The following is a 22231-nucleotide window of genomic DNA, read 5'->3' on the forward strand; positions in this document are numbered from 1 at the left end:
AGTCCATCCACAGTTGCTTTACCCTCGGTTGTACTGAAGCCAGCGCGTTTCCGTCCCTGTGAGTGGCACCTAGGTTTGCGTAATTGTGGACACTCGGGGCGAATACTAATGGAGACGGGGGACGACGGCCCCGGGCTGGAAACCGAGGCCCTTTCCTGACCTCTACAGGCCATTTGGGGGAAGGAGGGAGCCGCCTCCGGGAGGTGACAGAGCGGCGGGCCCCGCGGACCAGGGGGCGGAGGGAGACTTCCCCCGGATGCTTCCCGGCGGCTCTGAGCGTGCCGCACACAGGTGAGCCCTACTCCCCTGCAGCTCTGCTCTCTCTGGTTCATAGGTTACTGGGGCAACGGGTGGGAGGTCATTCTCCGGAGGCCTCTGGAATGAAAATTCAGATCTCCACCATGCAGCACACACTGAACAAAGGCCCACCACGTCCCGGGCAGAGAGCTGGCCCCCAGGATATGATGGTGAACCAAAGCATCTCTGCTCCCCAAGAATGGACCGTCGGGGGGTGGGGGACGGGACAGAAAAGTCCACAGGCAAGACCATGCAACAAAACATATGATAGGGTTCCTACGAGATGCTATGCAGACTCAGCATCAAATCATGGAGGCGGACCTGGAGGAGTATCCACCTTCCCACCCACGATGAATGGAATTACAAACTCAAGTGGGAGCCAGCCAGCAAAAGAGTGGCTGCGACAGGAAGGGCCCGAGCGACAGGAAGGGCTGAGCGTCAGGTTCCATTTGCACTTTATCTTGAGGACCCCCCCGGGAGGCCACCGAGCAGCAGAAACAGAAACAGATTTTTATTCCACACATTACCTGCCAGTACGGGGAAGAAAGGGCTGGAAAAAAAAGGCAAAAACAAACGGCGAGGAGGGCAGCAGGGGGACCGCTGCTGAGATCCAGGGGAGGAGTGAACCAAGACGACGCGGCGGACGGGTCTGAAGCAAAGCTCAGAACGAGGCGTGAGGAGATGGGTGGGCTCGCCTGAGAGGTGGCTGGTTAACTGCCTGCCTCGATCAGACGCTGGACGGTGCGTCGGGCTCACAGAGAGGCCAGGCCCCGTGCACTTCCGTTCGGATGATCAGGCGTAGGAGTGTGGAGGCAGAGACTCCGGGTGGGAGGATTTAATGAGGATCCGACCTTGAACCTGTGGGGTTTGCAGGTGGGCTGTAAGGCACACGCGCTCTTGCGCAGGGATGTTCGGTTGCTTCTGTTTGGCTCAAGGACTGGAAACCACATTACGTCCCCCTAGAGGCCGGGAACTGCTCTGTGTCCTCTAAACGCCCTTGCGAACCAGTGAAGAGACACTTTCCCGTGGAGCGCAGGCTCGGGTGCCAGACAGTCTGTGTTAAACTCCTGGTCCTGGCATCTCCTCGCTGCATAACGTCAGGTGAGCCCTGCCTCCCACACGCCTCGGCATCCTCACCTACGGCGGGGGCACAGGAGGGCTTACCCTAGGGTGGCTGGGTTGTGAGGCCCCAGCGTGGCAACATGTGCAAGGGGCTGGGACTCGAGTACATGGTACTGCTTACCTTTGGCACAGTTTTCCTCCTCACCTGAGCAGGTGTAAAACACACGTGCAGATGGCCGGCTCCTGTCACGGGCTGGTGAAAGGGTCTGCCCTGAAGGCCTCCATTGTCTCTGCGTGGCAGTATGGCATGCTGTCACCACCCAGCTACCCCTGCCTGGTGCGCCTGGTGATACACCTTCCCTCCCCCGCTTTCTTTTTCCTGCTTAAAGACCTGGACCTACTGTGTGTGCGCGTATGTGTGTGTGCGTGTTGGGGAACTCAAGCTCAGTGTCCACTCCACTGTGCTGGAGTGTGTGTAGCCGATGATTGTAAGTTAGATACAATTGTATTTTTTTGTTTTTAGTATTATGCACTGCAATGTTGTAATACAATCCTTTTTGTCTAAAAAAATTGTTTTACCCACCCCTTTTTTCTACACAACGCATTTCTATCAAGAACCAGTGGGGCACCCGTGAGGCCCCACCGGCACGCAGACCGAAGAGAACGGCTGCTGGGAGGACGGCGGCAGACCCCAGGCCCCATGAACCATGCTCCCCGAGAATGCACTCAGGGCACACTCAGACGACCGTCTGCACGCCTCTCCAAGTCTGGGGGCTTCAGGGGGCTGGAGCGGGCTGTCCCGCAGGGCAAAGGGGGTCCACCGCCCTGATACACACGGGGGGTCCCGACCCACCGCACAGGCGTCCTGAGTCCCCTGTGAGGATGACAGAGGCCAGCCACCTCGGGAGGCCCCTTCTCCTGGCACAGGCTCCCCTGGGAACCTGCGATCAGCACTGCAGCTCCGTGAGCCGGGCGGGAGGAGGGAAGCCGCGCCTGAAAGCTTCCCTGAGTGGGAGAGAGGGCTGCGGCCCGGCTGCGTCGGCAACCTGCCACACCAGCTGGAAGCTCCAGCATTGGGCTATTTCCAACAGCTCCTTGTGGCTCGGACCCTTGCACTGGAAGCCCTGAAGAAGCTGAGATGGACGGACGGACGGACGGAGCCCTGGGATCTCATGGACAGGACTGCAGGAGGCTGGCAGCATGCACATGGGCACAGGCCTGTTCTCGCCGAGAGGAGCCCACGGCCCAGAGCTCTGAGGGGGCTGCTGCAGCCACGGGAGACCCTCCCACATTCTGTCCCTCCATTCTCACCGCTGTGCCTGGATGTCTGCACGGTGCAGGCAAGGGCCACGCCACCCCGCTCCTCCTGGTCAGGCTCGCCTCACCCGGGGATGCTCTTCCGTGGCAACCACCGGCTCGGGAGGCTGGGCTGTCCTTACGCTGGGCGTCCCCGACGGAGACCCACTGCCCTTCTGCCACACACTGAGGGATGTGCGGTGGAACGTGGAGGGAGTTCATGGAGATACACGGGTTTTCATTAAGACACTGGATGTCCAGGTTGGAGGCTGGGAAGAGGATGCCCTTCTGAGCACCTCCCAGGTGCCACAGGGCGGGGACAGAGAGAGAGAGAGAACAGCAGGTCGGGGAGTCCACCGCAGAGCTCGCTGTGGACTGGCCGTGGGGGAGGGGCGGTACACAGCACGCCAAGCAAGCTGTGAGCGGCGGGCACGCTGCAAAGGGGAGGTACACGCAGTGCAGTGGGGGGCACACGAGGGAGACGAGAGACCTGGGCTGGGCGACCAGAAAAGGCCGTACAGGAGGAGGGTGATACTTGAGCTGGGTCCCGCCACCCCCAAACGACGGAGTGGGAGAGGCCTGTCAGGCACAGGGGAAAAGGCGTGATGGCGTGAAAAATCAGGAGGACACTGGGGCTCAGGAACGGCATGTGTGTGCGCGTGTGCCACGCGTGTTCACGGGCATGACGAGATGAAGTGAGGCCACGACCCACGGGAGACTGAAGAGGCGGGGGGAGGGCAGAACTCGCGTCTGCCGAGGGGGCCGGGGCCGACTGTGAGGGGATCCACAGAGAGACAGAGACTGGCTCCCGCCGGGAATGGGGGGCCCGGTGTCTGGCCCCTGGGGCGTGTCAGGACCCGTCAGCCGGTCCCACCCTTATGGGGTCGAGGAAGCGTGGATCTCCGTGGATCACAAGAAGACGTGTGCTTCTTCACACGCGTCGGGGCGTTTCAGGGGTCACAAGGCCACCTCCCCACCTTGCCCCGAGTCAAAGGAGGCACCCAAGGCTGCCCCAGGGCGCCGCGGGCCCCTCTGTCCCCTGGTCCTGTCACACACAGCGCCAGACACGGGCTGGGACAGGACGGCCCTGCACGTGGCCCGGCCCCGGCGTCCCGCCCCTGGACGCTCGTCCCCTCGGCACACTGCGAACCACACCTGCCTCCCACGACGGCCGACGGCTTCCTGAAAGTCCCGCGCCATTTCATTTGGCTCTGAGATCGGTAGAACCCGTTTTTCAGAGCACTTCACCACAGTGTGGGCTGGCCACCAGGAGACGTGTCTGGCGGGGCCGGAAGAGCCGCTCCCAGGACTCCCTGGAGCTGACTTGCGTGGGGGCCCCCCCACACCCAGACCTGAGACTGACGAGGTGTGACACGGAATGGCCTTCCACCCGGAGGGAAAGGACGGGGGTCTCTCCCCTCTCCCTCCCTGCTGTTCCTTCCAAGAAAGGCCCTCTCAGCTGACCTGGGCTCAGCTGCCAGGTCCCCCGGCTCACTCAGGACACCTTTCCTTTATCCACTTCTCTCCCTGATGCGCCTGTGGCTTTGGGGAGTCCTCTCCACCTGGACACCTGGTTGGCCCCCGATATTCAACATGACCTTGGACCACGCTCATCTCTCATCTCAGCACAAGCCCGCTGCCCTTCAGACAGGGCAGCGGCACACCCACGTTAGTCCTCAGGCCGATGCACAGCCAGCGCGGCGAGGGCGCCCACCGGCCGTAAACAACTGGGCACTGGTGCTGACGTAAGTCTGCTGACCTCGGGCCTGGTCTCCCCAGCACCGTCAGAGTCAAGTCCGGCCTTGTCATCGAGGCACGTCAAACGCTGCCGGATCACATCGATGTCCGTCTTCTCCCTTTCAACGCCTGTCACTCTCCTCCTTTCCCCACTCGCAAATGCATCCTTTAAACCAATCACACGAAATGTTTATTCCCAGCTCTAACCTCATCACAGGGCACTGGCACAGATTTGCACAGATTCTCTCCAGTTCCTCTTTACACATGCTTCCAGAATCACCTGACTCATCACGTTCTCTCGGGAAGCTTCCCCCCATTAGGTCGGCTGACCCTGTGTCGTCCTCCGGCCGGCTCCGCGGTGGCCGGAGCTGCTGTACTGGAGTAAAACCTTTCGTTGTGCCTCTCCCACTGAACTGTGCGCAACCTGAGGACACAAGGTGGGTCTTTTCTCTCTGCGTCTTCAGAGCTTAGTAACATGCATGACACACGGTAAGGGCATAATATTTATTTGTCACATAGATGGACCAATAAATAGTCCACATTCCAGGCTTTTGCTGACCGTGCCACCTAGATATGTACCTGTGCCGGTCACTTCCCCTCAGAAATATACGAGAGAACTAGAAGGTAACACCACAAACTAATTGGAGCTGAGGCTCGAACCGGTGATCATGAATTAGCATTATGTCTGTCCCTCTCAGAATTCACACTTTTAACAATATTATCTCCTTGATTTTATGAGTCCGTGAAAAAAACAGAAGCATTATGCTATCTTCTGTGTAAGAGTGGAAATAATGTATATGGGATAAGTTAAGGGATGCCGTCAGCTTGGATTTGAACTGTGTTATTTCCCTTAAGCCTCTTACGTATGCTACAGAAATCTGAACGCTTTAATAACACAGAGGCCGGATGTGTGACTTCTAAACTACAGCAAAGAAATCCAGAAGAGAGCTGGAAAAAGAAGGCACTACCCACGGTGACAGCAGTAACAACGCACATCACGGCACCCACGCCTCGCTCCTGGGTGCTGGGTCTAAATCGTGACCACCTTTTGCTCTGCGAAGTCTGTGTGGAAAAGAATATGATTACAAAGTAGCCAGCTCCTATGCCTACGGAAACCAGAACAAAATCCGGACACGGGGTTGCCGAGAACAGTCTCACGTGGGCTGGCTTCCTGCACCGACCGACACTGCCGTGGGACGGGGGATGTCTGACGGGGGAGAAACCGCGTGGCTGCTAGTCCAGTGGCTGCAGACCTGGGGCGCGCCGTGAACCTCGGGGCTACGAGGCGGCTCTTCTTCCCTGTCCTGGGCCCTCCTCTTCTTCCTCACCCTCGTCTTCGTGGGAGGCCCACTCCCGGATCTGCCGGTCCAGCTCAGAGGCACTCCCCTCCTGGTCTGAGCTGCTGTCTGGACCGTAATCGATCTCCTCCGCGCATGGGGGCTCGTCGTCCAGTTCCGACGTGATGCTGCCGCTCCTGCATCTGCCGCGGGTCCCCGTGATACACGGACAAGCAAGAGAGGAGGAGGAGAAGGAAGGGAAGGAAACAGGAAGGAGACATACAGAGGGGAGGGAACACAGAAAAGGGACACGGAGAGAGGAAGAGGAAATGAGAAGTTACCCAGAGGAAGGAACAGTGAAAGGGAGCTAGAGAGGAGAGGGGGCTGTCTTCTCTGAGCGCGGAACTCGAGAGTCCCGGCTCCTGTAGCCACGCGGCACGCACGGCGCCCTGTTCTCGAGCGCTACCTTGAACAGAGGAAGGAAATCACACACAGAATCGATCGGGGCTTCCTTCTTTCTCTGCCAGCCGAGTCTGCACGTCTGAGTCCAATCGGGAGGTCTGCGGTCACGAGATGTGGGCACATCTTCAGGGTCCTGGAGGCTCAAAGCGAGCGATCGGAGGCGGCCCCCATGCAGGGTCTGACGTGACCACGTCAGCCACTCCTGGGGAACGGTGGGACTGGGGCTTGGGCAGGTGGGACTCAAAAACCCCTCGTGTCTCCCACACTCACAGCACGAGGAGTCACGTTGCATAGCTTTCCTTCATCATGATGAACAGTTTACTGGAATTAGGAAATTAATCCAGGCTGACATTGAACAGCACAGCAAGCAGGGAAAGAGCATTCTCTGCTACGTTTGTCTGTGCTCCCCCCACGACCTCTCCCGCTCCTTTCAGCTTGCGCACAAAAGGAAGAAGAGCGGGATTGCTCAGCAAGAGACCTACGGGGCCCCCTGGGATCGGGCAACAGACCTTGCCCATGTCTTGTGAACAAGGCAACTTTCCTTGCAAGGGACAGTGTATCTGCCTCATTTGCACAAGGCCCCTTCTTTCCCGAACACATGCTAATCACTTCTTACTTAGGACCTAACCGATTAGGACGCACAGCATGCTGGGTTCCTACTCTGTGAGTTATAGGTGGCAAGCACTCCATAAATCAGGCCGAGTTGTTCACCCACCTGCCTCGCCATAAACAATGAAAACGGGTAATCGGCGGCGCAGATAGGCGCTAGCTCGGGAAGTGAGTCAGGGCCAGTTTCTTAATTGTCTGGTGACGGATGGGGGCTGCCTGTACGGTCTTCAGGCCCCAGACCCCAAAGGGAAGGTCTGGTGGTCCCCGCCTGAGCGGACAGGAAGGGGGAGTGGTGTGCATCTGGTTTCCACAGCACCGGCGTGCTAAACCATCGTCCTGGCCAGGCTGCCTTGTGGGGGGTCGGGAGACTGAGCCAAGGACGGTGACAGCTGCCTCTGCTGCTGCACGAGCTCAGACCGGCAGGAGCACGGCGCGCCTGTGGCCTCACCGTCGCCACGCTGGGCACGGAGCTGACCGTGCTGAGCACTGCCAAGGACCCGAGAACAAGCCCTGACTACGGGACCTCGGAGACACCCCTGTGTCTCCTGGAGAGGCCATCGTAGTCCCTCAGGAGTCGGGAACGCTCGGTAAGAAAACACAGGGTGCCGTCAGACAGCGTGTCCCCGAAACAAAGGCCCCCGGCACACGGTACGTCCACTCTGCTGTGGGCACTGAGGATGGTCAAGATGCCGTGTTGAGGGAGAACACGCATCGCGAGGTGCTGCTTCACACCTGGGCTACTGCAGTAACCAACGACCGCGGAACGTCCAAACTGGCACCGCCAACAATTGCTCTAGACCGTAATTTTTATCATATCGCTCCTAGATTCGGAAGTGGCAGTGACTCTCGTGGCCTGGGAATGCAATGGGAGCAGCGGAGGGCGGGGGGTCCCTGGGGGGTCCGGCTGGCAGGAGCACCTGAGCCAGCAAGAGCCCAGTCCTTCCCAGCCCTGCCTTTCCCCTGCGGTGGAGTTGGTGGCACTCGCTCGTGGACTTGAACCTGCCCCACGACAGACACGTTGTCAGGCTGTTCCTGGGATCATTCCAACACAACAGGCTACGTTTTTTCTAAGCCTTCATTCACGTAACTGATTTTCTCTATCTAAAATGATCTTCCAACTCTTCAGCACGCGCCGAAACGAGGCCTATTTTCTTTGAAAGCTCGTCTTAATTTCAACCAAAGGACTGTCTGGATACCTTCATGTCTTACTGGAATTTTCTTCCTCTAAATAGTAATCTTCACATAGTCCCTTAATTTGTTTTGATCCTAAGAAATGTTTATACGCATTGTGAATAATGCCCATGCTTCTGTCTGATTTGTATTCCCAGGATCTTACAGAACACCTAGGACGTGCTGAGAACAGAACAGACCTACAATGAATGGTTGCCAAATTGAATATTTAACAGGTATGTACACAGGACAATCTATATTTTGGTGCATCTTGTGAGAAATTAATTTTTTGATATCATTTTCAAAGGTTTTATATATGAATTAAACCATAATTGTCATGTTAGTGCATTTTGGAGATTTAATCAAATATGTTTTCCTTTATCACTAAGGTAATAAATAGAGGTAATGTACAATATAATGTATAAAATATGATATGTAATAAATATATAGAATATAACTGTATAATGTTATAAAATTACATGCTATATATGTTATGTGGACACATGTGTGTATATGCTCCTATGTGTATGTGTGCATATATGTACTGCTACTATGATATATACATGTATATATGTATACTCATATCTTTATACAGAGCCATGCGCCATATAACAGAATTTTGGTCAGTGACGGCACATATGTCTGATGTCTCAAAACATTATAATGAAGCTGAACACTGGCTATCAGCGGGTGACATCACAGCCACTGTAACCTCCCAGCACAACACCTGTGTGTGGTGAAGCTGCTATAAATAAGCCTTAACGTGGTCATCGGGACAAAGGAAGTAACCAGGGGCACAGCGGTATATACAGGGTGGGCCACAGTAGGTTCACAGTTGCTCGCGTGGAACACACAGTAATTAATGGATAACAGCACAAGAATAAACTGTGTTTGGCAAACTCACAAGTGCAAACCCACTCCTGCCCCACTCCGTCTGACGATAAAGACGTCACTGCACCAGCCAGTCAGAGCAGGCCCCTGTGTGCGTGCCCCAGACACAGCTGCGAGGTGTCCAAGGCAAACACTGATAGAACCGAAAGAAGAATGAAAGAACACTATGGTTACAGCTCAGGACTTCAGCGCTCCTTTCTCAACAGACGATTGAACAGCCCGACAGAAATCAGCAGCAATGCCATCAACCCACAAGCTATAACTGACGTTTATCAACGTATCCTACCCAGTGACAGCAGGGTACATAGCTTCCCAAGGTACATGGAAACTCTACCAAGACAGACCAGATCCTGAGCCATAAATGAAGCTCAACAAACTGATCAGTGAAATTGTGCGGAGTGTGTTCGCTGACCACGAAGGAATCAAGCTAAAAATCAAAAACAGTAAGACAAAAAGAGAATTCCCTCGCACTTGGAAAGTAAATAAAAAACACTTCTCAATAATTCATGAGGTCAAAGAGGGTAGCTTCCAGGAAAGTTAAAACACACACACCCCATGTACTGAATGGAAATCAAAATATAGCATCAGAATCTGCGGGACACAGAGCCATGTGGTAAGACGGACATTTACAGCAGTAAGTGATTAGCTTAGAAAAGTCTAACAATGTACAGCCTCAGCTATTCCCTCAAGGAAATAGATAAAATAAGAGAAAATCATACCAAAACAAGTAAAGGAAAGAAACCAATAAAGATAAGAGCAAAACCCAACGTAATTAAAACAGAAAAACAATAGAGAAATTCTGTGACACGAAGAGCTGAAAAGGTCTATAAAGCTGGCCGACCTCTAACAAGACATGGAAGAAACCAGGAGGGCACTGCCTACCAACGTTGGCAGTGAAACAGGCTCCGCCGCCACAGACCCTGCTGCGATCAGCACGAGGAGGGGGCACTACCAAAGACTCTGAACACACAAGTTCCACAACTTAGAGGGTACGGACCAACTCCTCAAAAAGCAAAAACTACCACAAGCCACTCAGTGTGAAAGAGAGCATTTCAGTTACCCTGTAAGTCCTAAGGAAACTGAATCCATAATTTAAAACTCTCGGAAAAGATGTCTAGGCCCAGGTATTTTCACGGGAGAATTCTACAACAGGATTAAAGGAGAATTAACACCAACTCTACACATTCTCCTCCAGGAAATAAAAGAGGGAATGCTTTCCATTCATTTTACGAGTCAAGTGTTACCTTAATCCTAAAACCAAGTGAAGACAGTAAAAATAAACTGCAGATCAATACCCCTCATGAATATAAATGTAACAATCCTTCCCAAACTACCAGCAAACTGAATTCACCATTATGCAACAACAACGATGCACCCTGACCCAGTGGAGTTAATTCCAGGGACACAAGGCTTGTCCCCTATTCACAAATCAGTCAAAGCAATCCACCAGATTAACATAATCAAATAAATTATGCAGAGAATAAATCTGGAAAAATTTGACACATATTAATAATAAAAGCTCTCAGAAAAGATAATAATAGAGGGGGCTGTCTCTGCTTGATAAAGAACACTTGAAAAAACCTACAGCTAATATTATATTTAACGGCAAAAACTGAGTGTGTTTCCCTCACGACTGGGAACAAGTCAAAAATGTCTGCTCTCAGTCCTGGCTGGCGTAGCTCAGTGGATTGAGCACGGGCTGCGAACCAAAGCATGGCAGGTTCGATTCCCAGTCAGGGCACATGCCTGGGTTGCAGGCCACGGCTCCCAGCAACCGCACATTGATGTTTCTCTCTCTCTCTCTCCCTCTCCCTTCCCTCCCTAAAAATGAATACATAAATAAAATCTTTTAAAAAATGTCTGCTCTCACCACTGCTATTACTTGGCAGAGTGCTGGGAGCTCCAGCCAGCACAGCAAGACAAGAAGGGCATGCAAAAGGCAGATAGACAGGAAAGCAAAACACAAAACTAACTCTGCCTGAGAATGTACAAGAGCAATAATAAAAAGCTAAATAAAAAACAACTCCTAGAACTATCAGTGAGGTCAATGAGGTCACGGTTACAAGATTAACATCAAACAATCCATTGTACTTCACAATGACCATGTTAAAATCACTAAACCTTTATAATCATTAAAGAAGAATGAAATACTTAGGTGTTAATAGAACAGAACATACACCATATTTGTATCCTAAAAAGTATAAAAAGCTGATGATAAAAATCAAAGGAAATTTAAATAAAGGGGAAAGCATCCCTGGCCTCAAGAACTCAACCTTGTAATCTATCAATGCCCCCAAACTGTTACACAAATTTAACACAACTCCTGTCAAAATTCAACAAAAGATTTCTGTGGATCCAGACAAGATCACCCTAAAACTTATACGGAAAGGTGGAGGAACGAAAAACAGTTTAATCATCTGGAAAACAAGAACAGAGTGGGAGAGGTGTCACTACTCAGCTGCAGGACTGATTATATGACTATGAAAAACAAGATTGTGTGGTCCCGACCCAGGGACAGACGTGTCAGTCAGAGAACAAAACAGAGAGCCCGCAAGTATAACACACGAGAACAACCAACTGACTTTGGACCAAAGTACAGCAGCAGCAACTCTACCACCAGGAATGGTGGGGGAAGCCGAGGGGAGGAAAGGTGGACTCCTGGGCGCATGCAGTGGGTCCGTGCAGCCCGGGGGGACTGCAGGAAGAGCCAGCACGACTGGTTTTCCACGACACAAACAGCGAATTCGGACAAACTGTCCTCAGGGAGGGAGGGTTGGCAGAGAGAACAGATCAAGATTTGCAGCTGTTTATGAGTTAGCAGGGCAGAGTGGTGGACATAAGTACTCTATCACCAAGCAAAGAGGACTCAGGACAAGCACCCCCCCCAGTATTCTGCCCATCCTCCCTCATTCATTCATTCATTCGATTATTTAGTGATCAACTATTTAGTTGGCACCTACTAGGACATGAAAGATAAAAGAGTACAGTTTTATAGCTCAATAAATAAAGGTGATTAAAAGTTATAGACACCATAATCCCATTTAAGCAATAAGAATTAGGATAGAAACTACTAAAAAAAAAAGGAGGAGGAAAAGGAGATGGACACAGAAAAAAAAAAAAAAAGAACTGTTGGCAGCCAGCGTCCCCGACGAGGGGTCAGGGAGGCTCTGGACCCCGCCACCGCTCAGTGCACTGCCTCACTGTCTGCGAACACAACCGCCCAAGTCCGGCAGAGAGCAATCAGGTTGCCCCGGACAGTCCTGCCAATCCTTCCTCCCCCATCCTGAAGGCAAAGCCAGCATCCCCGCTCTTCAACATCTTCCGAGAACAGTCAAGCTTCTTTGCTTCCTTTCCTTGGTTCGAGTGACGTCTTCCAACACTCTCTGTGACATGGTACTTACTTTTGCCCGATGTAACTGCCTGTGGAAATAAGCAGTTCTGCGTGTGCCAACCTCCACCGGCCGTAAGACTGCCGGCTGCCCTGCCCCCACGCCTGGGGCAGTGAGGAGTATCTGACAGGTGCCAGGCTGGTCCCATCTCATCAGCCGTTTGCCCGTGCCAGGTGATCCCCACCCTCGTACAGAACCGGCCGTCATGCTGGCCCAGCGGACCAGAAGGGCAAACACAGTCCTGGTGTCCAGGGGGAACCTTCTTCCCAGGGCAGGACATGGCAGAGAGGGGTCTCAAGTTTCTGAAATGAAACTGCCAGCATCATTCGGGGCTGCTCCCTGCAGATGAGGGGCAGCGCCCCCGGGACGACATGCGTGTGGGAAGGCCGAGTAACAGCCATTTCGACAGTACCAGGGCAGCGGCTCTTCTCCCCCGGGTCTCTCTCTCTCTCGTTGCTCAAAAACGATGACTTCGATAACAAGAAACCACCATGTGCCACCTACATATGAACATCATGCAGAAATCAGACTCTGCTTCCAACGACAGGGTGGTCTTGAACACCCAAGTGTGGGAAATGTACGGAGAAAACACTGAAGATGGACTTCACTCCCTCCTTTCCATCTGCCTGTTTGATATCCTGTAGACACACCGAGTGTCTAAACTCGCTTCGGGTGGCGTTGGGGAGCCGCGAGGGCAGGGGAAAACTGAACATCAGAAACAAAACATACACTTGGAGTTGAATGACTGAGGTTTCGAATCCTGGCTGCAAAGTCTGAGTGAGAAACAGGAATTTACCTTCTCTGAATTTCATTTGTGAGAGGGGCATGTAACTAGCTTGAAACGACATAAAGCAAAGCAAATTTCATAGCACCAAACACGACACGTTAACTCAAGTAAAGTCTGTACTCCCCTTTCCTCCTCCCAGCGGCTGGAGACAGGCCTGAAAAGGCCTTCATCCTGGCCAGTTCACCGTCCTCACCCTCACACACAAACCCATCAGTGTGTGGGGCTTTCGGTTTCCGGGCAAAGTCATTAGGAAGCCTCTACCCCTTGCAATTCCTCCTCCAAGCCGGCCAGAACAGCAATTTGCAACTTTATGATGTGATAAATAGAATTTCTTTGTTTTGATTTTCCATTTGCATAGTTATTGAGATATGACGCCCTTAATTAGTTCTGCTTTCTTTGTTTTGCGTGTTTCCTCGGTTGGGGAGAGACGGCTTTCTGTAGCGCGAAACGATTCTGCATGCTACCGGCGAACAAAAGCAGCCTGTGGCACACCCCTGAGGCTGAGGCTGAGGCTGGCTGACACGCGGCTCTACAGTGTCTCTCTTTCACGTGCTTTCCTTGCGGGCTGAGGGGAAGGCTCAGGACTTGGGCGAATGTCAGGCCTCAGAGGTCGCCCCACTGAGAGGCAAGAGGACACTAAAAATGCCAGACACTCACACACATCCAAGGAGCTCTTCCCCGCCAGCCTGTCGCCCATCTCCCTCCTGAGCCGGCTGGGCCCCTCCTCAGGACTCTTCCCGAAGAAATGCAGCCTCAGTGCATCCTGGCCTTTGTGCGGGGGAAGGAGCAACTGTGAAGGCCCCGGGCGGCTGTCCCCCAGGGGAGTGGTTGGACCAGCTGTTCCCACAGTGCTGTGCCTCCCGGACCCCCTATTCACTCTCTGCAGGAGCAGAGCCCTGGGATCGCTGCGCCCAGCAGCCCACTAAACAGTGCACGGATTCAGGGGGCTGTCAAACCATCAGACCATGCCCACGGTGACCGCTTCACCACGATCGCCCAGAACAGTTAGCTGGTTCCCTAGTGCTTCCTAAATGCCAAGATCTTCATGCCATCACTGATTGAACACTTTTAAGAGGAATAACATAATTCATGACTCCCCCCACCTTTTTTTGTGAAGTCCAGTAATGGAGCGTCTCCTGTATAGAGAAAAAAGCACCAGGCACTCTTGGTAAAGGGAAAGAAGTAACATTGCCAATCATCTGCTGTGTGCCAGGAGCTTGGAATTTGCTCTTCTGTCATTTAAAATATGGACAAACGGACAAATCTATGCGGTGATATTATCATTCCTATTGTACAGTTGGGCAAGGAGACACATTGGGTATTTAGGTAACTTTCTCAGTGTCTGAAAGGTACCTGTGGCATAGATACACGATAATCAGATAGCACCAAGGGATCTTATTCCCCTTAATTCCATGAATACATACCAATGTATAAAAATCTACCTTGCTTAATGAGGCCCTGAGATGGATGTTAATTCAGCCAAAATCAAAGTCATGGACTCAGACCCGAGATGTAGAAGAAGTTCAATGTCACTCTCACCCCCCCCCCCAAAAAAAACAGACGTGAACAAGTGGCTGTATCACGGTGTGGGGACGTGCGACTGGAAATACAGAACAAAAGACAGTGGGAACGGGAGCCAGGGGGGCAGTGAGAATGTGGGAGAGCACAGTGAGGGAGGGAGGCAGGGAGAAAGGGCGGGAGAGACGAGGGGCACGGGTTCCGAGGACGAGAGCAGGTTTGACTCAGGTGCTGCTCCCACCTCCACCCGCCTCCTCGCCGGACTCGGGATGCCTGTGTGTAGGAGGAACCCCAAACCTCGTAGGAGACCGCAGCAGACTCCAGCGAGGGGGAGGTGCTTAAGCAGGTCTGGAGTAACAGGTGTGAACTGAGCAAAAGCCCCCGGGGAGCACGATGCTCGCAGTCAGCGAGCTGGCCTTAAGCCACAGGACCGTTACAGAAGGTGCTTGTCTTTCCAGCTGAGACGTACGGCTCTGAGGACGGGGAAACTTGAAAGCAGGGGTCCAACCTTTTGGCGGCTCTGGGCTGCACTGGAAGAAGAGTTGCTGTCTTGGGCCACACATTAAATACATGGTGACACGTAATCACACAAAAAAATCTCATAGCATTTTAAGTAAACTTATAATGTTGCGTGGGGCCGCACTCACAGCCATCCTGGCATGCATGCGGCCTGCGGCTGCAGGTAGGACGCCCCTGCAAAGAAACCCAGGTAGCTAGATGGACAGACAGAAAGGCATACAGACGTGTATGTATCTTCCCCTATACGTATCTTATCATTCCTACTTGTTTTCATACATTACTTCTGTAAAGCAGAATCTTCACACAAACAGTTTAGCTGAAAATTACTTCGCACCGTTATCTTAAACACGCGTAAGTGAAGCCCTTCACGGTGACCACTCTGTCACCTGTCAGCAAATCTCAGTCGCCTTCCCCGTCCCGTAACTCAGTAGAATTTTAGTTCCTATCCTCTGTCTTAGAGACTTAACACTACATACCTGGGGCAGGGTGCGAGGAGCAAGGAGCTCCCACAATCTGATCTCGACTGCTTCCCCCAAGCCTTCTCACTCTGTCCTCCTGCACAATAATCCCTCTGTTCAAGTTAACCTGGCCTCTCACCTCAACTCAAACACGCGTGGGGCTCTGGTACTTCTCCGAGTTGGCCAACACAGACGCTACCTGCAGCGTCGCCCTTCTGGCCACTGGTAACTTAAACCCCCAGGTGTCTTAAGATCGAGCCCAGACGTTATTTCCTTTGGAAAGGCATCCACAATTATGCAGACTAGAAATAATGACTCGTTGGGTTTGAGTGTCCTTCCTCACTGTGCTTTCCCCCTGCAGCTGGGATGAACTCGAAACTCTCAGAGCTCTTAGCTCCTGACAAGTACACGCAGAAAAGGCTCCATCCAAATACCCATGAGGGAATAACAGAAAACTCCCTTTCTTAACCCAAGAAAAACACCCTCTGCACCCAGATTACAGGTAACCCTGTGTGTCTCCTGATTGCTGCCAGCCTCACGTGGAAACGGAAGAGGTGAGGTGTTTAAGAGAGTTCATACTTTAAATTTGAAAACTGCACATGTTAAAGTGCTAGAATGGGCTGTTTCTTTACAAGGTCATTGGCTAAAACTTTAACGTACATGGTGTTTTTATGTGAGATCCAGTTCACTTGCATAGTAGGCATTTGTGTTCTCTGTGCTAGGAGTGGAAGAAGTCTCAGACACTAGAACATGACGTTTACAGTGACAATGAAACAGGCAGGAAAGGACAGAGGACTGAGATTTGCAGGATGGGGTAGGAGCTGAGGAGCCCGAGAGAAAACACAAATCAGCACTGCTATTTAAAGACTATTTTTTTTTTTTTTAAATCTTGGGCGCTGTCTCCCAAATTCTATGTTTCTATCAGGCTCTCAGGTCTCAGATAAAAGGATTCTGTGTTGCGACTGTGACAGAGTAAAAGAATTCTTTACACGGGCCTTTTTGTTGTAAGAACAGAATCAAGTCTCCTCGCCTTCAGAAACACCCGGGGATTTCGAGCAGTTTACAGAGCGGTGACTTCTCATCTCGGCGGCGGCAGGAAGAAAACTGGCCGTCTCTTGGTTTCACGACATGGAATCATACCCGCTGCCACCCACCGCTGGGTCTGGGAGAAAAACCACCACTCTGTAGATGTCCCATTCTGTTTTGGTGGAAAGTTCCATGTTTACGGATCTCTTTAGGGGAACACTGGGATCGCACACCTTTTTCCCTGATAATAAAGTTGCACGAATCCTCATCAGGAGAAATCTCTGGGCAAAGAGACAAAGCATGAGGCAGATGTGTTTCGCAGATGTGTTTCGCAGATATGATACGACAAGAGGATACGGCTGTGATCCTCTTGGCCAAGGAGAACATCAATGCCTGGTGTCTGAGGAGCTGCACAGACCCCCAGGTGAGGCAAGCCGAGGACTGAGAAATGAGGTCCCTGCGTGAGGCGTGCGAGACAAGGCGGGCTGCACCTTCAGAAGGAGGTCCTGCCAGCTCCAAAGATGCCCATTCTAACTCACCCCACATTCCATTGTAGGGGAACATAGTTAACAGGGTATTAATGGATAGAATCCATAGCACTACAAAGATGACTAATGACCTTCGAGAAAGTATTCTGATTGGAGTAGTTGCCTGGGCACAGCTTGAATGAATGAAGACAAGTTATAGTTCTAGGGGACAGCTGTGTTTTCTGTTAGATATAAAGACACTAACTTGATAGGAGACAGGCACTGAGATCAGGACTGGCCGCAGCAGGACAGAACAGACTGTGGACACCCTGCCAGGACCAGGCCAGAGAGAGTCCGTCCCGAGGAGTCGAAAGGCAAATAATCACCCCGGGGGTGGGGGGGCTGTGATAACTTTTTGTAAGCACCATAATAAAATACATTATGCAATATATTGTATGACAATAAAATTTAATGTGATGCACAATACATCACATCATTTGGCCAAAGGCAAGAGCAAACATGTACCGTTTATCAGACCTTGATGCTGCATTATAAGAACTCTAACAAAGGGAAGATTATCCGTAAGTAAACTTATAAATTATATAAATTAAATTATGTGCGTAATTATTACAATGTCTTTTAAAAGCTTCCTTAACGTACATGAAAACCGCACTGCTAAGTGGATGTGCCAGCATCACCTGGTAGCACGCACTACTCAGTTGTTCTGTGCGCTAATTAACGAGCAACCTACCGTGATCACAATACGATGTTACCTACTGAATCTGAAACCTCGCTGAGAGGCACGTGCACCCTGACTTTAAGTGAATTACCTCACTTACCTCCATGGCATTGCTCCTACTTGGCGGTTAACTTTTTAAAACCTAACTATGCCACTTCTGCTTGGATTGTCCATTCACTGGAACTGCACAAATACCACACTCACTGAAGTGCTTGGAATTACGAACTCATTGAACCCACTGATTCCTTTAGACGTATATATCAGTTGTCTAAGGATCACCTTTTGCTCACTTACCTGTTCGTTAATGTAGAAAGAAAAAGGGGAAAACGGATTTCCGTCCACCCCGTGGGGGCTGCAGGCATTTGCTGGGGAAGGGGGCGAAGACGACCCGGGAGAGAATGGGGTGGGGGAGAGCCAGTCAGGGGCCATCGCAGCCCGCTCACCGATGCCCCAGGCCAGCAGCAGGCAGCGCACCCGGGGGCTCCGCAGACAGAGTGAGGGACTCCGCGGGAGGCAGAGAGGTGAGGAAACCACACCCCAGGACCAAAAGGAGCCGTGCAGAGTGAGGGAGGCGGCAGCCTGGACCGTCTGTGTGTGAGCCCTCCAGAGTGCGGGGTGGGGCGGGGGGCAGAATCCGAGTGGGGTTGGGGACCTGACAGGACGCCGGGGGAGGGCAGACGCTGAGGGGCCAAGGACAGGACATCAGACTTCATGTTATAATAGGTCATCATTTTGTCCGTAAGGAAGATGCAGGGTACACTCTAGCCCATTATCATTAGACATAATTATTTAAATTTAACTCGTTGGAGATTAGCTGTTTAATTTAAAAAACGTAACTGGAGCAATGTATTAAGTAGTATTTGACATCATTAATGAGGGTATAATTATGCATGCTATTTAAAAAGTTACTGCAATACCAATATTTTCTCAGAAAATGAAGCAAAAGTTATTAACTACAAAGCAACTCGACTAAACTCATTCTGGAATTTACATCCCTGGTGATAATCACTCAAATTGAAAAAAAAAATCTATTTAAGATTTTTTTCATGTACATGTAAAAAAAATGTAGTAACATTTTCACAGGGAATTTTTTTTGAAAGGAGGGGCTACATGTAATTTAAAAAAAAATGGCCACTCCCTCCTCTCAGACTGGGGATGGGGAAGAAACGGTCCCAAGAGCTGCCATTTGTCTGTGGAACAGCCCGAGGGACAGAGAACCGTCTGCCCCTGAACGCTGATCTTGCACTGATACAATGAGTTCCGTGCTATTATTAAGACGCCTGATTTTTCTGTAAAGAAACGTGGAAAACCTCGGTGACTTGTGCAAGGCCGTCCGGCCAGGACTGCACGGCCCCAGGGCGGGCACTGAGGGACAACCCTGCACCGGGAGACACTGAGGCCCGGCTTCAGGAAGCACACGGTTCAGCTGGGAAGGCAGGGAGGCACGCGTGTGGTCCTCCGACTCAGACACCGCGTCTCGATGGTGTGTGTCTGCCCTTTGCTGCCGCTACCTATGGGAAGGCATCTGCCCGGGAATGAGGGTCGGGAATCCCACTCAAGCTTGTTTGATTCTGGAAAACACATCGGATACAAAGAACACAAGCTCCCCTCAAAAAAAAGACTCGCCATGGGGTCCCAGCCCAGACTTGTGAACTAGATGGTGGCACTGGGTGAGCTGTATTAAACGGCCACTTTTTCCAGGTCGGGAGACGTCCTCGGGGCGGGGGGGGGCGCAGTTTCCTATGTTTGAACTTGACACGACCTTAGATCTATGGAAAGGTCACCTGGGAAAGGTGTGCAGACTGCAGTGGGGGAACAGAACAGGAAGACCAGTCAGAATGCTCTGGCAGCGATGCACGCGAGAAAGAACACCTTTTTATAAAAGCGGTGACTGAGGAAGAGGCTCCATCATCTGCAAACTGAACTGACAGACAACCCGGGACAGGAGAGGAGGGACAGGGTGATAATCGTCGAGGAGACACTGAGGTTTTCAGGGAAAGAAGCTGAGGGCATCGTATGACGTCAGGTTTCCACCAATCAAGAATTACAGAGTTTAAGCCCTGGCTGGCATAGCTCAGTGGACTGAGCTCGGGCTGTGAACCAAAGTGTCGCAGGTTCGATTCCCAGTCAGGGCACATGCCTGGGTTGCAGGCCACGGCCCCCAGCAACCGCACATTGATGTTTCTCTCTCTCTCTCTCTCCCTCCCTCCCTTCCCTCTCTAAAAAATAAATAAAATCTTAAAAAAAAAGAATTACAGAGTTTATCCTACATTTCATGCTTGATCCCATGCCAGTTTCAGAAGCACATTTGTGTTTTAAACATGTGCAAAGAGACGACAAACCCCGACTCCCCAAACCACAAAGCTGAATGCAGTAGCACTCCTGGCGAAAGGGGAGGTAACAGGAGTCGGCTGGCTACACACACGCACACACCGTTGCCACATTCACCGGGGGAGGGGCGGGTGCACAACGCCTGCACTCGGCAGGTGTGTACTCGGCGCCTACCAGGAGGCGGGCTGGGAGCCGGGTGCTGGGTCTCCGCCTCCTCTACCCGGCCCGGTGTCCAGTGGACGGTCACACCAGGAGCGAGCGTGCTGTCTGCGGCGAGGCGGGGCAGAGGCTGAAGGGGGTAAGGGGCCTTATCTGACCTAGTGTGCCCTGGTGCCCCCAACAGACACACGTGCACACAGATGCAGGCACCGAAGTACACTGTACACACCCAAACTCATCCACATACATACAAATGCACGTGGCACACATGAGCACGTAATCCAAATCTACACCCCCATGCAGACGTGTGCACACGTGTGTATACACACACATGCCACACCTGTGCACACAGAAACACCTGGCCACCACCACAGGTAGGGAGCCCCAAATAGGAACCTTCTCACTACCGTCCAGACTCAAAGAACTTTTTCCTTCTGTCACCACCCCTGGCCTTCCTGACATAACAACTATCCCCAGATTTCTCCATCTCCTAATGTCAGGCTTTGAATGTCCCACAGCTTTTCACCCTGTTTCTCTCCTCCTTTGGTCTCCATAATCACACGGGCAGTTCTGAATGAGAGAATGGCACTTCCCGTGAAGGGCAGCTTTGAGTGACGGGTCTCCACCCGAGAGGGCGTGAGCCCTGCATACGGGCAGAAGTCCTGTTCTTATTACTGATGTGACCTAGAGCCTGCTTTCCATTTCCACTCGGTCAAGAGAAGACTTTCTTGGTACCCAAAGCTGAGACTCAGCAAACTCTGAAATGCCATCATCTGTTTTCACCAGGGAGGAAAAACTGTGAAAGCCAGACTTTTGAGTTTCTCCTCTGAAGTTCCTCCCTGTGGTGGACAGACTGAATGAAACCCCACAGGTATCCTGTAACGTCACCCAAGGTGAGGTCACCCCTGACCAGCCATGCTGTCCTTCCTCTGCCTCCTCAGGAGAGCCCACTGCAGCAGGAAGCCAAAGGAAGGGGGTGATTTACTGTGGGGAGTGCATATTAATTAGTTTCCGGGAGTTCCTCGGGTAATTACAACCTGTACCATGGGTAATTGATTTGGCCAGATTAAAAATGGATGCTCTGGTGCATCAGTGACATTAGCAGGAGGCCAAGGAGAAGGGGAGGAGGAAAGGTCTTCCCTAGGAGACGGGGAGCAACTGGCCTCCGGCCACGCTGCAGATGACACCTTCTCTGCAGCCAAACTGACATGAGAGCAGGCGTCGAACACCGTGCACTCAGCAGGCGAGTGTCACCCCCTCCCCACCCAAGACCATCAGGGGTGGGCGGCCAGATGTCTCCCGAGCTGCGTTTTCACAATCGGAGGAGTGGTCCCAAGGAGCGGGTGCAGTCCGACGTCTAGCTCGGCCCCGGCCAGATGCTGGTGTGGCCGAGATGTCACGGAGCGAAGCGGAGGGAGTGGCCTGGGGCCCCTGCCCTTGAGCAGAGAGCAGCGTGGGAGCTGACCGCTGACCCGCACACGCCCTATCCCAGATGGACCTGGGGAGGTTTTCCTACGCCCAGTGAGGGAGACAAGTGGGCAGAGCGTCCCTGAATGCCCGCGCCCAGTCCGCAGGCCTCTACTCATTCAGATCTTTCAACAACCTTGAGACACGAGGGAACGGAGGCTCAGGGAGCCCGAAGACACATTCTCGCACACAGGAGCAGACGCTGGCTGGTCAGCTACAGACTTAGTCTCTCCGTCCCTGACCCAGGACTGGTGGCAACTGTTGCCAAGGGGGCCTGTCTCCCATACGGAGGGAAGGTCCAGGAGGAGTTGGCTTTCTTACACCTGGAGCACCTGGCCTGAACATGGCGGCAGCAGCCCCCACCAGCACGACTTCTGGCTCCTGGGGACCCTGGGTCCCAACACCCACTCTGATTCCCTGTGAGGCCTGGAGTCCTGCCCGGAATCTCGGACCAACTCACTGGGGTGTGACCTTTCCACCTGCCCACGCGGCACCTTTCACGTGCTTGCACCCCCGCCTCTCTTGTGCTTCTCACCTGCTGGGTTGGGACTTGAACCCAAGACGCCAGCC

General features: G+C 52.3%; 1 protein-coding gene across 2 annotated transcripts in view; it reads right to left on the bottom strand.

Annotated features, from left to right (window-relative positions):
* Positions 1–4939: 4939 nt before the first annotated feature.
* The window catches only part of AGBL1 (AGBL carboxypeptidase 1), a 479354-nt gene continuing 462062 nt past the window's right edge, over positions 4940–22231 (bottom strand). The window contains exon 23 of one of the 2 annotated variants that reach the window (XM_045825119.1): positions 4940–5866. In XM_045825119.1, coding sequence (XP_045681075.1) covers positions 5671–5866 — 196 coding nt within the window. In that variant the 3' untranslated portion in view covers positions 4940–5670. Of the gene's footprint in view, positions 5873–22231 lie in introns of both variants that reach the window. The other variant, XM_045825117.1, reaches the window with a different exon arrangement.

This window comes from Phyllostomus hastatus, unplaced genomic scaffold (genome assembly GCF_019186645.2).
Source record: "Phyllostomus hastatus isolate PE091 unplaced genomic scaffold, TTU_PhHast_1.1 phas_scaffold_555, whole genome shotgun sequence".
Taxonomy (NCBI): Eukaryota; Metazoa; Chordata; class Mammalia; order Chiroptera; family Phyllostomidae; genus Phyllostomus; species Phyllostomus hastatus.